Genomic DNA, 14,973 nt, shown 5'->3' with positions numbered 1-14,973 from the left:
AATTGGCTGCCACTGTATTATCACGCGGGAATGTATAGGGTCCCAAACTGTTATATCGCAGTGAACTGCGATAAGGAACGTCTCGGTTACTTACGTAACCTCGGTTCCTTAAGCAGGAACCAGATATAACAAAGTTGGCGTGTACAGTGTTACCTTGGATTGATTGTCTTGCTCAGTTTCTTTCCAAGGCAGATCTGAGGGCGCGTAATGATATTATAGTACTCCTGGGAGGCGGGGCCAGGAGCGCGCGCTGACAGATCTCGCGGCCTTTCAGGCGTGAATAGATAAATGCTTCGATTTGTACCCCATGACTGACGTCATGTACCATACTGTTATATCTGGTTCCTGCTTAAGGAACCGAGGTTACGTAAGTAACCGAGACGATTCTTTTGATCTACGGTCTTGAGCCAAGCTAAGCCTACTGTAGGCGATTATATTTGCTCCCACCTATCAAGACGATGTTTTTATAGCCTACTTAACGTTCCCTCACAATGGTAGAAGTTGTTATGTTCTCAGTGTTCGCATAGAGGTCCTCGCACAATGTTCGTATGTTTGAGAGCGTCCACGCTGCCCAGATTCACCGCAAATGTTTTATAAAAGTTAATGAAACAAACAAACAAAAAATGGAAGCATTTATCATCAGTCAGTCAGAAACAAGTAAATTCGAATTGTAATGAGGCCATTAGGAAAACATTTTCTTATCATAAAAATCACATTTTAAAAAGTAACGGGGAACATAATGAACATGTTTAGGCCTACTTAATTATTCATGATGTTAGATTAATAGTACATTTTTTGCTGATGTTCTTCTTCTCTTCTGAAATACCACTGCAGTTGCAACTTTAATTGACTTTTATATTTGATTGTTTTCTGTAGCCTTCCTGCTACGGGGTCCTGCTGGTCCTCTGGTAGCCCAGCTGGGAGGTTCTGTTCTTCTGCCCTGTTCTGCTGAAACCCCCTTGCCTCTGGAGGAACTGGAGGTGGAGTGGAGAAGGACAGATTCAGAAGCACTGGTGCACCTGTTCCAAGAGGGGGAAGTTCGACCAGAATCACAGAGTTATGACTATAGTGGCAGGGCCCATTTTCTCACAGAGGGGTTTGCTGCAGGAAATTACTCTCTGCTGCTCACTAATGTGACCCGTGCGGATGGTGGACTTTACATTTGTAAAGTGTTTACAAATCTGGACTCAAACGAAATCACAGCTGAAATCAAAGATATTGGTGAGGTTCTCTGTTGTCTGAACGATTTGTAAAAGCAGCTAGGTTTGGTTGTTCTCTTAATGGTCTCCTTCTGCCATGTGTTTGTATCTACACTACACACCTGTACCACAAAGGGAGCTACACAAAATGGGTTTCATGATCTTTTATGGGTCCAATGTTAAGCTGTGCTATAGCCATTACTACCAGTTATAGTGTTCTATAATGTGCTATAATGTGTTTAGGACATTAAGGTTTAGGATTATGTATGGACTTTTAGTAGTAATATTCTGGACAGACCCTGACTGTTTTTTTAAAGGCAATATTGTCTTTGTCTCTTGGTGTGTCAGAGCGCCTTGTAGTTATTGGGACAGGTGTGGCCTCTGCCTTTGTTGGTGATGAGGTCACTCTGGACTGCTCTGTGGACTCCCATATCCCTCCTGGGGAACTGGAGAACGTCACCTGGAAGAAGAAAGACCAGGAGATGCTAGTGCTAGTTTTCAGATATGATCAGATCGTGCCAGTCTCTGCACATGAACTTTATCGAGACAGAGCGGACCTCTTCACTGCTGAAATCCCCAAAGGAAACTTCTCCCTGAGACTCAAACACGTTAGGCCTGAGGACAAAGGAGAATATATCTGTGAAGCCCACAGTGGTCATCTGTCAGCCAACACCATTATTGCCCTGCAGGGACTGGGTAAGACGACAGACTACTAGGAATTTAATATGAATTAAATTTGTTCGTAACAAATTGATCTGTTGTCATTTATAAAGAATCAAGTGAGTAGATTTCATTTCTTGTATAATTATAAAGGCTGACCCTATAGGCAAAGAGTAATATATTTGGAAACAAACAAATTATTTTTAAGGGTGCATACTACAGTTTAGGTTTAGAAAATCTGCTTCTTAAGAATGACAACCTAAAGACATCGCCTGTTTTCTTTACTCCATGTCATTTCTGTTCTGTTTATCTTTTATTCCTTTAGGACCTCCACCTGTGCTGATCTTGGCATTAGTGTTGTGTGTCATTACTGTTCTGTTGGCTCTTGGGCTTGGGGTTCCATCACTTATCCATTTAAAATCAAACGGTAAGGACAGAATATACACTCAGTAACACCCAGGCCACTTTGAGGGCACTTCATTAGTTACACCTTTCTAGTGCTGGATAGTCTTCAAACAGCCTGAATTATTTGGTGGCTGTTTTCCCCAAAAAAGCACTCTGTAGTATATATTTATACGTTTTCACCGAACCATATGCTGTCAGTACACAACAAATCGTATTGCACACAAGACAACCAAACTGGCATTAGAGATACCAGTGATGTAGTCATCAGTGGTGGAGGAAGTACTGAAGTTTAGTACTTAAGTAAAGGTACAAGTACCCAGGAAAATATATACTTTAGTACAGGGGTTCTCAAACTTTTGCAAGATGGGCCCCCCCAAAGCTGGTTAGGGGTAGTTGGGGCCCCCCCGCGGCCCGCCGCTACCGCCCTCAACTACACCACCATATATAGGGCCTCATTTATAAAACGTACTTACGCACAGATTTGATCTGAGAGTGTTCGTGCGATCAAATCCACGTCTAAGTACAGATTTAGAAAAACCGTCTTAGACGTAGAAAAGGACGTATCTCTACGTCTGGTTCTAGTTCGTGTAAGTACATTTCCTTGTGGCAATACTGGAGTACTGCAGGAATTCGGAACTCTCCGAGCGCCGACACGCAGTTTCATCATCATCATCGTCACCACCACCGTCACCATAGGGCTAATGGTAAAAGGCCAAATGAATGTTTCGCTCAATAAAATCAATTAAACAATTTGAATAATTCATACATGAATGAAATTCACGTCTAATAGGTATTCATTTTAATTCCACACGTGTAAAACATTTCGCTCAATTTCTAGCCTATAAAAAGCCTGATAGTGACAGTTTTCAGTAGGAGATATGGCTGCTTTGGCGTTGTTAGAGGATATTATCCCTCTGTGTCCGAAATGTATTACATGTCCATACAGTGCCCAGGAACAGCGAAATGTGAAAGAGGATTTTCTGCGTAAAACAGGGTTCCCAATGGCTTCTCACCCCGATTGCGCACACTCAGACAGCCTAGGAAGCCCACTTCGATACAGCACATGCCCGTGCGCGGTCGGTAGTGGAGCGCAGCATAGGCATGCTGAAGGGAAGGTGGCAATGTTTGGATGCATCGGGAGGGAGATATGCCCCCGAAAAGGTTTGCCAGATCATCCTAGCCTGTTGTGTGCTACACAACATCTGTCTAAGCCATGGCATAGAGGAGAAGATGAAATGCGTATGGACCAAGATGACCACTGATGGAGATCATTTCCAAACACTGTTAATGACTTAAGAATATAATAATCAAGTGCCTTGTATTATTAATTACCTTATATGAATCATGTACTTATGTAAGCAGGAACATGGCTTTTCTGTGTTTCTGCGTGTGTGTAACTTAGAATATTAGGTGCCACTTAGTCTGTGGCACGGTGGCTCAGTTGCTTGCACTGCTTGCACTGCCGCCTCACAGCAAGAAGGTCATGGGTTCGATTCCCACATGGGGCGCTGTTGGCTCTGGGGGGCAGGTCCTCCCCAGAGTGCAGAGTGCTCAAGTGGGCTATCTCCCGGGCCTTTCTGTGTGGAGTTTGCATGTTCTCCCCGTGTTCACAAGGGGTTTCCTCCACTAAGAACCCCAACAGAAAAAACATGCAAAACAACAGAACACATGTCCATCCCTGACCAAAGATGGACAGCTCACTTCACTTGGTCCCCGGGCGCTACAAGCAGAAAAAGCAGAAAATAAATTCACCGCGACCTCAGGCTTACCTGCGTGTGTGTGTCCTGTGTCGCCTCCATATATGCACGTGTGTGTTCCAGTGTGTCGTGTGTGCCATTAAAAACCTGACAAAGGTCTTAATTATTATATGTACAAGAGCATGTTTAGACCAGAGGTGATAAGAAGGTTCGAACTGTGCTTCTTCCAACCTTGCAAAACTTCCATCCTTGCCTCAGGCGTCAGAAATCCACCACGTGGTTATCTCTGCTGAGCGCTCAACTTCGGTCTATATAAACCTTGTGCGATGTGTTTATCATGGCTTCACTTTCAGCCTTGTGCTGGGAGTGAGCCCGATCGCAATTGTTGTTTGTCTAATAAATATACTTATATGCAGCTCCAGAGTCCTGAGGTAACTAGGGTGAATTTTCACCTATCATATTTGGGGGCTTGTGTCCGGGATTCCAACAACCTCATCGACTCTCCACGCTGGGCTAATCATCAGGATCTGAACCGTACGGAGGCTTACGAGACTCCGTTTTTCTTAAGACCTCAAACTTGAATTGGAAGGAGGCCAGGGCCTGCCAGCGAGGAGAGCTGAGAGTGAAGGAATTGAATTAGACTATAGGGGTTGGACTCCGAGCTGTTTGTGAGTATATTGTTTGTTTGTTGTAAATGCACGCCAGTATATGGTTCTTGTTTGTTTCGGTTTTGTATACACTTGTCTTCAAGTGGGGTTGAGACTAACTTTTTGCCTGTTTGCCGCGGAGTGAAAAGGGGAACAAGAGCACCTTCCTGAAGAAAGGACCTTGCCTGTTTGCCCCGTGTGTTGAACGAATTGCTAGAGTTAGAGAGACTCCTGTCTGTAGTTTTCATGTTTTGGAGCGCTCAAGGTTTAAAAGCACCTCCCTGAAGCGGGGACTTTATCTGTTATATTATAAGCACTGTTCACCTTCCCATCACCTCCTGTCAACCATAAGGGTAGAAGGAACGGAAAGAAGGAAGGGTAGCGTTCATTTTTGGAAACGCTAAAGGTTATATGTAAAGAAGACCTGTTGCCATGATCACCCTCCAGAAGAAGGAAAAGGTTAGCGCGCGCTAAAGATATATAAGCACTGTTCACCTTCCTGAAGAAAGGTACCGTACGCTCAAGGTTAAAAGCACCTCCCTGAAGAGAGGACTTTTCTGTTAAAACAGGCCTGTGTCGTGGTGGAACGCAAAAGGCTATATGCAAAAGCGCTGTGATCTGAACTTGAAAACTCTCTAGGCCTATTTTCTCCGGATATTTCTGTATATTTTCCTGTTCGCCTTGTTTGAAGGGAACAAACTTCTCAATTTCTGTTTTCCTGTAGGATCTCCTGATAAGCCTCTGGGTGCCTTAGCAAATAGGCTATACGAAAGGGGTATAATCCTAAGTGAGAGTAATACTACAAAATGGGAAACAAGCAATCTAAAAAAGAAAAAGACATATCCCAGTTAGAAGGAGATATGAAACATACAAATGCTGACTGTGCAAACATACTGACGAACTTTTTACCATGGGTAAAACACAGATAATTGTAGTCTTAATTTATGTAATTAAAGATTTCGCATTACTGAGATGCCTTGACCCAGAACCAGTAGGGGACTGATCACCCCAGGGAAATTCCCTGGCCTCAACCTCCTCACAAAACGAGAGAGACGGGGGCCCTCTGGTCGGGCTTGGTTGACTCAGCATTGCGATTTACATTTACATTACATTTAGTCATTTCGCAGACGCTTTTGTCCAAAGCGACGTACAAGGGAGAGAATAGTCAAGCTACGAGCAATAGAACCTGGTGTAACAATAAATAAATACTACTTTACATAAGAAATATAACAAAATGAAATAAAAAGGAAAAAAGAAGTGCAGAAATGTAACTGCTGTAATTGCAAGTTACGCACTAGTCGAAGTGCCAGTTAGGACGGGAAGTGCTCTCTGAAGAGTTGGGTCTTCAAAAGCTTCCTAAAGGTAGAGAGGGACGCCCCTGCTCTGGTAGTGCTGGGTAGTTCATTCCACCAACGTGGAACTACAAATGAGAAAAGTCTGGACTGCCGTACTTGCACAGACGGCAGTGCCAAACGACGCTCACTAGAAGAGCACAGCATCCTGGGTGTAACATTTGCCCTTACAAGAGCATTTAGGTAGGTGGGAGCAGAACCATCAAGCACTCTGTAGGCAAGCATAAGTGACTTAAACTTAATGCGAGCAGCTACAGGCAGCCAGTGGAGGTCAATGAGTAGCGGGGTGACGTGTGCCCTCTTCGGTTGGTTGAACACCTGACGCGCCGCCGCGTTCTGGATCATTTGTAGTGGTTTCACCACGCAAGCCGGCAGGCCCGTTAGGAGGGCTTTGCAGTAATCAAGGCGGGAATTCACCAAGGAATCCACCAAAGCGGCAGGACCTAGAGACAGAGGCAATGTGGTCCGTGAAAGTCAGTTGGTCATCAATAATGACCCCGAGGTTTCTTGCTGTTTTGGATGGAACAAGAGACAAGGAGTCAATATTGATGCTGATGTTGTGGTGGATGGCCTGTTTGGCTGGAAAGACCATCAGTTCCGTTTTGGCCAGGTTCAGCTGAAGGTGGTGGTTTTTCATCCATGTGGATATATCAGCAAGACAGTCCGAGATCCACGCCGAGACAGTGGTGTCCTCAGGAGGGAAAGACAGAAACAGTTGAGTATCATCGGCATAGCAATGATAGGAAAAACCATGCGAGCGGATGATAGGGCCCAGCGAAGTGGTGTAAATGGCAAAGAGAAGTGGTCCCATCACCGAGCCTTGGGGCACCCCTGTGGTAAGGTGGTGAGGTACAGACAGCTGACCTTGCCATGACACATTGAACAAGCGCCCAGTGAGGTACGATTCAAACCAGGAGTGCGCCTTGCCAGAAATGCCCATACTTGACAGTATGGACAGAAGGATGCGGTGGTTGACTGTATCAAACGCAGCTAATAAATCAAGCAGGACGAGAGCTGAGGATTGAGCTGCTGCTCTAGCTGTTTTTAAGGCCTCTGTCACAGACAACAGGGCTGTTTCGGTGGAGTGACCACTTTTGAATCCAGACTGGTTTGGATCGAGGAGATTGTTCCTTGATAGGAACTCTGTGACCTGTTTGGAAGCTGCCCTCTCAATGGTTTTTGATAGGAGCGTGAGAAGTGAGACCGGTCGATAGTTTTCCACCTGAGTGGGATCGAGAGACGGCTTCTTGAGCAGCGGTGTTACGCGAGCCACTTTAAATGAAGAAGGGAATGTTCCAGAATTAAATGAAGCATTAATCACCTGTGTTATTGCCGGTAAGACGGCAGGCGATATGGCTTGAAGGATATTGGATGGGATGGGGTCCAGCGGGTATGTAGTTGGACGGCTACCTGTTAGGATTTTGGAGACCTCACTCTCGCTGAGAGGGGTGAAAGAAGGAAATGATGAGCCATTGACGGTTGCGCCCTTAGGGGGGGGGAGATAGTTGGTCGAACTGTTTCCCGATGGCTGCCACTTTCTCTGTGAAAAAGGAAGCAAAGTTATCAGCAGTGAGGTTAGTAGCTGGGGGAGGAGGAGGAGGGTAGAGCAGAGTTTTGAAGGTGGAGAATAGTTTCCGAGCGTCAGTTGCACCGTTGATCTTGTCGTTGAAAAAAGTCTTCTTAGCAGCAGTGATGCTGGATGAGAAGGAGGCCAGCAGTGTCTGGTAGCTTGCAAGATCGTCCAGTGCTGCAGATTTGTGCCACTTTCTCTCAGCCGCTCTGAGATTGGAGCGCTGCGTTCGGAGGGTATCACTCAGCCACGAATGAGACTGGGTAGAACGAGCAGGTCTGGTGGAAAGTGGACACAAAGTGTCCAAGCATGAGCTCAGAGTGGAGCAGAGTGATTCTGTGGCATCATCGACACCTAGTGAGGAGAAAGTGGATAAAGGTGGAAGAGCAGAAGAAACCAGAGAGGAAAAGTGGGTGGGAGAGAGGTTGCGGAGGTTGCGCCGGAACGAGACCATCGGAGGGGGGACAGAGGGTTGCTCAATGAGCCGAACATCGAAGCGAATGAAGAAGTGGTCCGAGCGATGCAGAGGGGTTACCGTTAGGTTGTCCGTGGTGCAGTTCCGAGCAAGGATGAGGTCAAGCTCTTTTCCTGCTTTGTGAGTTGGAGGAGTGGGGACCTGTTGTAGGTCGAACGAGTGAACCAGGGTTCGAAAGTCAGCTGAGTTGGGATTGTCTAGGTGGATGTTCATGTCGCCAAGGATGAGTGTTGGACACTCCTGCTCAGGGATGGATGACAGCAGGGTGTCCAGCTCATGGACGAAATCACCCTGTTGTTCTGGTGGACGGTAGATAACAATCAGTTTTAACAGGAGCAGTTACCATAATTGCATGATATTCAAAGGAGGCATACCTGTTTGAAGGCAGCAGTGGAGTGAATTTCCAGTTGTCTGAAATCAGCAGCCCTGTCCCACCTCCACGACCAGATGGCCGGGGAGTATGGGAGAAGGCATGCGATCTCAAGAACAAACTATGAGAGTCTGAAAATAGAATAACCCTAGTGTGAAGAATAAGATAAAGGTAATTTAAAAGATCAGTTATTATTAGAGGTATTAAGAGAAATACATAAAATAACTTACAAATGGGAAAAAGTGCGTCAAAATCAGAAGACGCACATGATAATGGCAATAAGAGGATTATGATACCTTTCCAAGGTGCTCCGACAGCAACAATGTTGGAATTGTTGGGGGGGGGGGGGGGGATACAAAAGGAGAAAAGATGCAAGAGAACTGGGCTGTCTCTTGCTCGGGTGACTCGCATGATGGTGGTAAAGACGGATATGTTGAGGATTATGATCCCTTTCAGTAGACCTCCGACAGCACAGACATTGAAATAGACACAAACCATGATTTGAAAAACCTGACTGGTGATGATGATATGGACAGTATCAGTATATGGCTTATGACAATCAACTTTAGCACAATGTAGCAGAATGGTTTCCATGCATGTAATCTACCTTTCACATACAGTAAATGAATAATTGACATGCATTGTATGCTTATACAAAGTAGTTTTACATGCTTAATGCTTTAAAAAAGAATACCTTTTTAGCAATTATCACATATCCACCCCTTCAACTATACACTTGTTAGTAGATTATCTGGTCAGATCATTTATGCAACTCTACACACTCCTGCACCACTAAACTATACACATTCAAAAATCTTTATTGGTTGTTGGTCCGATGCTTATTCCTTACATTCATTTTTGACCCTGTATTTTCTAGTTGTTGGACAATTTGTCTACCATGGGAAGGGTAGATTGTACATTTTCACAGAGAAAGAGACAAGAGACAAACTAAGAATGGAAAAACGCAACTTCCTTGTTAGGTTTTTTACGCAAGCTTTGCCGCATGAATAAAATATTTTTAACCTAACCTGGTTTGCCACAGGATCCTCTTGTGTGCCTTAGCTTCAAAGCTTTTCTGCAGTTCTCACCCATATAAACCTGAGTTCTTCTCTCAGAGTGACTGAAACATTTCATCGGGGACTGGTCATGGCAACCTCCACAGTGATTCTGCTCGTCTGCCTACTGGGCACACTTAACACAGTCCAGTGTCAGCACGAAGAGGTAAGGGGCCTAAACTCTCCTGGAGCATCGTGAGAGCAGGGATAAAGAAAGTCTCATTTTAGATTATCAGGGTTTTCTTTGGTGACTGATAACAAACAGTTAATGGAACTTCATGACCCAATCTGAGAAATATATTCTTGAAATGTTTTTTTCTTGTAATTAGATGTATTGCCATCTGTGTGTTTCTAATATATTTGCAATTGCAGGCAAATCCAGAGGATGTTGAGAACAATGGCGAAATTGGTGAGTTTTCCCCCCACAAAATTTGGCACATATGTTACATTACAGGATATAAATGAATGTAATATTTGAATCCATAAGCTTTATTTAAAATAGTGTATAGGGTTGTGTACTTTGTAGTATTTTCGGGACAGGTGTAAATGTAAAATGGAAATGGTCTGTGTCAAGAACAACACCCAGTCACTGAATCATTTAACTGTTAAGGCTAAGATCCTTGTGTCATTGTAGATGGGTCCTGCATAACCTGAAGTGTTTTATGGTATTTCATGCTCTAGACAGCATCCCTGTGGAGGAAAACTACACAGTGTCCGCTCTAATTGAAAGGGCCAACAAGAATGCAGGTAAGGAGGTGTTGCAGCTCTTAAAAGAACATCAGCAATGATGTCAAGATGTCACACTATTAATTAAACATACATAACCATATGTAACATAAACATAATATATAGAAGTATCACTATAACCATTTTGAGCACAAATAGACCTATTCATTCTGATGGAGTAGACTACATGAAATGTTCCATAATCTATCTCTTCTCATTTAATTGCTTAATTGCTGAATTCTATTTAATTTTCCAGGGCAGGAACTTGATGATCCGGAGATCGTGGAGGGTGATATTGCCGTGTACACTGGGCTCCAGAACGCTGACCCTTGCACCTCCCGTGGCTGCAAATGGCAACGCTCCAGTAATGGCAATGTCTATGTTCCATACGTCATCGCCAATCAGTTCTGTAAGGAACATGTGTTATTGTACAGTTATTATACTTCTTAAAGGTAGCGAATTGCTCCTCCCTGTCCATTCAGTGTTTGCGCTCAGAAAAAGGTCCGATGTTCGCACACAGTCCTGGCTCTGTAAATGGGAAACAAACATAGTGGTTTGGACCAAGCCATAAAGAATCCCAGGCAATCAACATTTGATTTGATTTAAAATGTATATATCAACAACCTTTAGCGAAACCTAAACCGAATCACAATCTACCTTTACGCAATGTGGTTTTATTTTTTTATGAGAAACCACTAGTTTCTCAATCTATGTTTTCTCATAGATTTTTTCTCTTAGACTTCTCGCAGTGTGTTCAGGATCCTAGTTGAGTTTAGCCTTAAAGGTTGTGTTCAGTCCTAGTGTGAGCATACTTTGGGACCCGACAACTTTACATGTGCAAGATGTGTGACTACTTTTAGCGACAAACATATCAGTCATAGCCAAGTTTCCAAAGGAGGTAAGGAGTCTCTAAATGCGAGAACATTTAATAAAACTCTATTTTCAGATATGATTGTGTATTTTTAAAAGATATGTTTTCTTTACTGTTTTTCCCTACAGCCCAAAGGGAGAGGGCCATCATTGAGAAGGGCCTGCAGTCTTTTGCCCAGTCCACCTGCATCCGCTTCACAAGACGCACATCGCAGAAAGACTATGTTAACATCCAGTCACGCTCAGGGTATTGACAACATAACAATACAATGCAAGACCTTAGAAGACCCTAAAATTGAGCTTTTTAAATTTTTGAGCAAGTTGTAGTTGAAATTAGCCAGGATTCCAATTCCTTTATTAATTATTTGTTGAACTTTGTTATGTCAAGAGTTTTTAAATATAAACCAGACTATTAGAAATATTAATGAAGAAACCATCCACGATTAGTCCTTCCTCAAGCAGTCCTCAAAAGTGATATTGAATGCCCATGTGTGGTGCAATGTATAGCACTGCCATGTCAGAAATATTGGCAAAAAAAATTTGATAGTTTAAATTCATAATTGAAAAATTGAAAGGATGGGCTGTTGTTTCCCACTGCAGTAATGTTTGAAACTTCTGCTGGCTTCAGGTGCTGGTCCTACGTCGGGCGTAGAGGTGGAGAGCAGGTGGTGTCCCTGGCTAGGAGTGGGTGTGTTTACCACCAGGTAGTCCAGCACGAGCTGCTGCACGCCCTGGGCTTCGACCACGAGCAGTGTCGCAGCGACCGTGACTCACACGTCCGTATTCTCTATCAAAACATCATCAGGGGTGAGCAAGACCTGCTGCTGCCTCCCCACAGAATTATCAATCAGCAAAATGTGTTCCTGGCTTCCTTCCCTTATTATAACATACTGCTATGTATTTTTTTAATTCTGGGAAGGAACTCTAGCTCTAGCCGGGTAGAATGTAAATTGTGTTGTTTTATTATTGTTATTGTTACTAATAGTAGTGTAACTATTACCATTGCAATACATTGACACATGTGCTTGACAACTGAATACAGTGAATCATATTAATTAGATTAATGTCATACTTCAAAAAAGAATCATTGATAACCTTGTAGCCAGATGATGTCAGCTGTGTGCCATCTTTGATTTTGATTTCATGAGTACAGAATTGGAGAATAAGTCTCAAACAAATGCATGTCATGGCAGTCAGTTTGTAAATTACATGTTGCAGGTTCACTAGACATTGTTTTTTCTCAGGACTAGAGTACGCCTTCAATAAGATTAATACCAACAACCTGGGTACTCCCTATGACTACGGCTCAGTCATGCAATACGGTCGGTGAGTTTTGAGCCCCACACTCCTTAAGGAACACCAATACAGGCACATGGGCATACAGTATATGAACAAGTTTACTTTCTCTCTCTCTGTGTGTGAGTGTGTGTGTGTGTGTGTGTGTGTGTGTGTGTGAGAGAGAGATAAAGCAAGAAAGAGAGAGTGAGAGACTTCCACAGTATACACACAATCATGTTATGGATAATTCAGGTTTAGTCCTGGTCACACAATAATGACCATGAATAATGATCATGATAATGAGACGTCAAACAGTGCAGTAAACCCCTGACTTTAAACATTGATGTACCTCCTGCCTTTCAGGTATGCCTTTTCCCGCAACAGGCAGCCCACCATCGTCCCCATTCCCGACCCCAATGCAGTCATCGGGAAGGCCTCCGAGATGAGCCGCTTTGACATCATGCGAGTCAACCGTCTCTATGGATGCAGCAGGTAGCATCATTGCTCACCCCACGGCCTTACTGCGGTAAACCATTAAACATCTGTATTCACAGTATTAGTATGTGGAGTTGTGAGTATGTGGAGTTGTACTGTATTTCAAGAAACTTTCAAGAGATGAGCTGCTGCTTTTTGCTTTCTGTTTTTCTCCAGAATGAATGGCGCCATAGCTGGCAACATGAACACATCGCTCTAGGCCTTCACCATAAGAAGTGGCTTTTCCAGCTCAATTGCATAAATGAATGCAGGATGTTTGAATAAACAGTTTAATTGTGTGAGTTTGTTACTAGAATGTTTTGTAGTCTAATACTACAACTACATTAACCAAAACCTTTATAGCATAAAATTATTCAATTGTAAAGCCTTTAAGCTGAAGCCAATAAAGTTGCTTTAAGGGAAATCTGTCGCTGAAGTTCATGTTTCCAGTCTCATTAGTAATTTGCTTCTTTTGTCATGCTATATAAATAGGAAAAAATTACACCCATATCTTGTGAAGATTTGGAATATAAATACAATTCTTTGCATCGCAGGTCAAACACATTGGTTAAGACACAGACTTAGGCTACATACATTTTCACAGTATTGTATTCTTCACCTCTCTATGTATGCAGGGATGGAAAACCTCCAACAGTGGCACTACCCAAAGCGTTACCTCAACCACTAATTATCCCTAACGTGTCTCGTGGCTGCCAGCTATGAGAGTGATGTGTATATAAACACTCCTCTGCGTTACACTCACGCCAGGTATTCTCTCTAAACGGTAGATAGAGAGTGAACGCTACTCTGTGTTTTCTGTGCTTACTATACACAAACATTTAAGACCACGTTCAAGGGATACAGGCAGGCCCGGGGTGGGTAATCGGGAGAATCGGGAGAGTTCCCGGTGGGCCGCTTCACTTCTGGGCCGGTCGAAAATTTATTTTTTTGACAATTGTCACGTTAGTCTATCTTCTCTTAAAGTAGGCTACACACGTTACGCATTCTGACACCGCAGCCTCTGCATAGGTTGTACCATGCGAGGGAGTTCTCCCCTCCCAAATAGAGTTGGTTGGGTCCATAGCCCGTCTTCTCAGATATTAGATGTGCCAAGCTTACCGAGATATTTTATACATGCTGTAGATGCTGTTGCTGCTATTCGCAATGTAACTGTATACTGTACTGTGAGTTGAACTGTAAACATTAGTTCAATATGCCTCTTTGTTGAAGAGTGGGATACGTTTCAAATGCTTTATTTATTCATTTGTTTATTTCTGCTTTTGTTAATTTATCAACCTATCCTATAGTGGAATATTTTTTTGTTAACTTCTCAGCTTAAGTGGATTATTATTTAACCTTTACATTATTTGTTGAACCATGGTATTAATAAAAAAAAAAACTACAGGATAGTTTATCCAATTTCCACTACCATGGAAAAAGTGGGCCGGTCTTGGGCCTGAAATTCCCGGGCTGAAAAGTGGCCCCACTCCGGCCCTGCTTATATATATAAATATATTCCCCGGGAGCATGCCCCGGACCCTCCTAGGGGGTTCGCATCGTTGTCACCTTTTTCATCCCTGATGAGTTTGCACCCCTGACTTTATGTATGCAGACGACCTAGCTTTACTATCCATGAGTACAGGTGGGTTGTTGGAGTTGTTGGAGTACAATTGCTTGTTTTGTGGATAAGCAACAACACTAAGAAACATTGTATACATTCTATACAATCTAGCACGCCAAAGTTGAAGAAGGGACCGGAGGACGCAGTCAGGTTTCTGGAGTTTATTTCAGCGTGGAGACCCCCTCTCAGCTGGTGCTCAGAGAAAGGCCTACCTGTTTGTAGACTATGAATGGTATTTATACCATTCAGTCAGATAAAATACATTAGGGGAGAGGGTGACCACGCCCTATAAGTGAGAGGAAGGGGGAGACAGTGGGGTGAGGGTTTCACCTAGGGGGGGTGATAACAGGGTACAAAGGGTGATAGCAGGAAGGAGGCTAGTACCCTAGTAAGGGGTTCACATGCCATTTGTTCAGGTCTCAGTGAGAGAGACAGAGTACACATCCAAGAATGAGTTACAGATACAAAATAATGCTACAACAACATGTCTTTTACAACAACAGAATATCAATATTTCCGGTTCCATCAGTCCCCCATATGAGCATTTCTATGCTCACACAATAACCACCATGCA

At 43.5% G+C, this 14,973-nt stretch overlaps 2 protein-coding genes across 2 annotated transcripts; both read left to right on the top strand.

Annotated features, from left to right (window-relative positions):
* Positions 1-863: 863 nt before the first annotated feature.
* On the top strand, positions 864-1,915 carry LOC116220874 (butyrophilin subfamily 2 member A2-like; the record flags this gene model as incomplete). The annotated part of the gene is made up of 2 exons (XM_042707931.1): positions 864-1,226; positions 1,496-1,915. Coding segments are annotated over 2 exons (783 nt in total), but the record flags the coding sequence as incomplete, so codon positions are not given.
* A 7,606-nt stretch (positions 1,916-9,521) lies between these two features.
* LOC116220873 (low choriolytic enzyme-like) lies at positions 9,522-13,202 on the top strand. Its single transcript, XM_031569840.1, has 9 exons — positions 9,522-9,596; positions 9,803-9,839; positions 10,112-10,177; positions 10,413-10,565; positions 11,156-11,273; positions 11,655-11,833; positions 12,271-12,352; positions 12,668-12,830; positions 12,956-13,202. The coding sequence occupies exons 1-8, from the start codon at positions 9,522-9,524 to the stop codon at positions 12,798-12,800; spliced, it is 843 nt and encodes a 280-aa protein (XP_031425700.1). The 3' UTR covers positions 12,801-12,830; positions 12,956-13,202.
* The last annotated feature ends 1,771 nt before the right edge of the window (positions 13,203-14,973 follow it).

Source organism: Clupea harengus, chromosome 6 (genome assembly GCF_900700415.2).
Source record: "Clupea harengus chromosome 6, Ch_v2.0.2, whole genome shotgun sequence".
Taxonomy (NCBI): Eukaryota; Metazoa; Chordata; class Actinopteri; order Clupeiformes; family Clupeidae; genus Clupea; species Clupea harengus.
The sequence above is the reverse complement of the archived record's forward strand: the minus strand, read 5'-3'. Positions and strand labels throughout refer to the sequence as shown.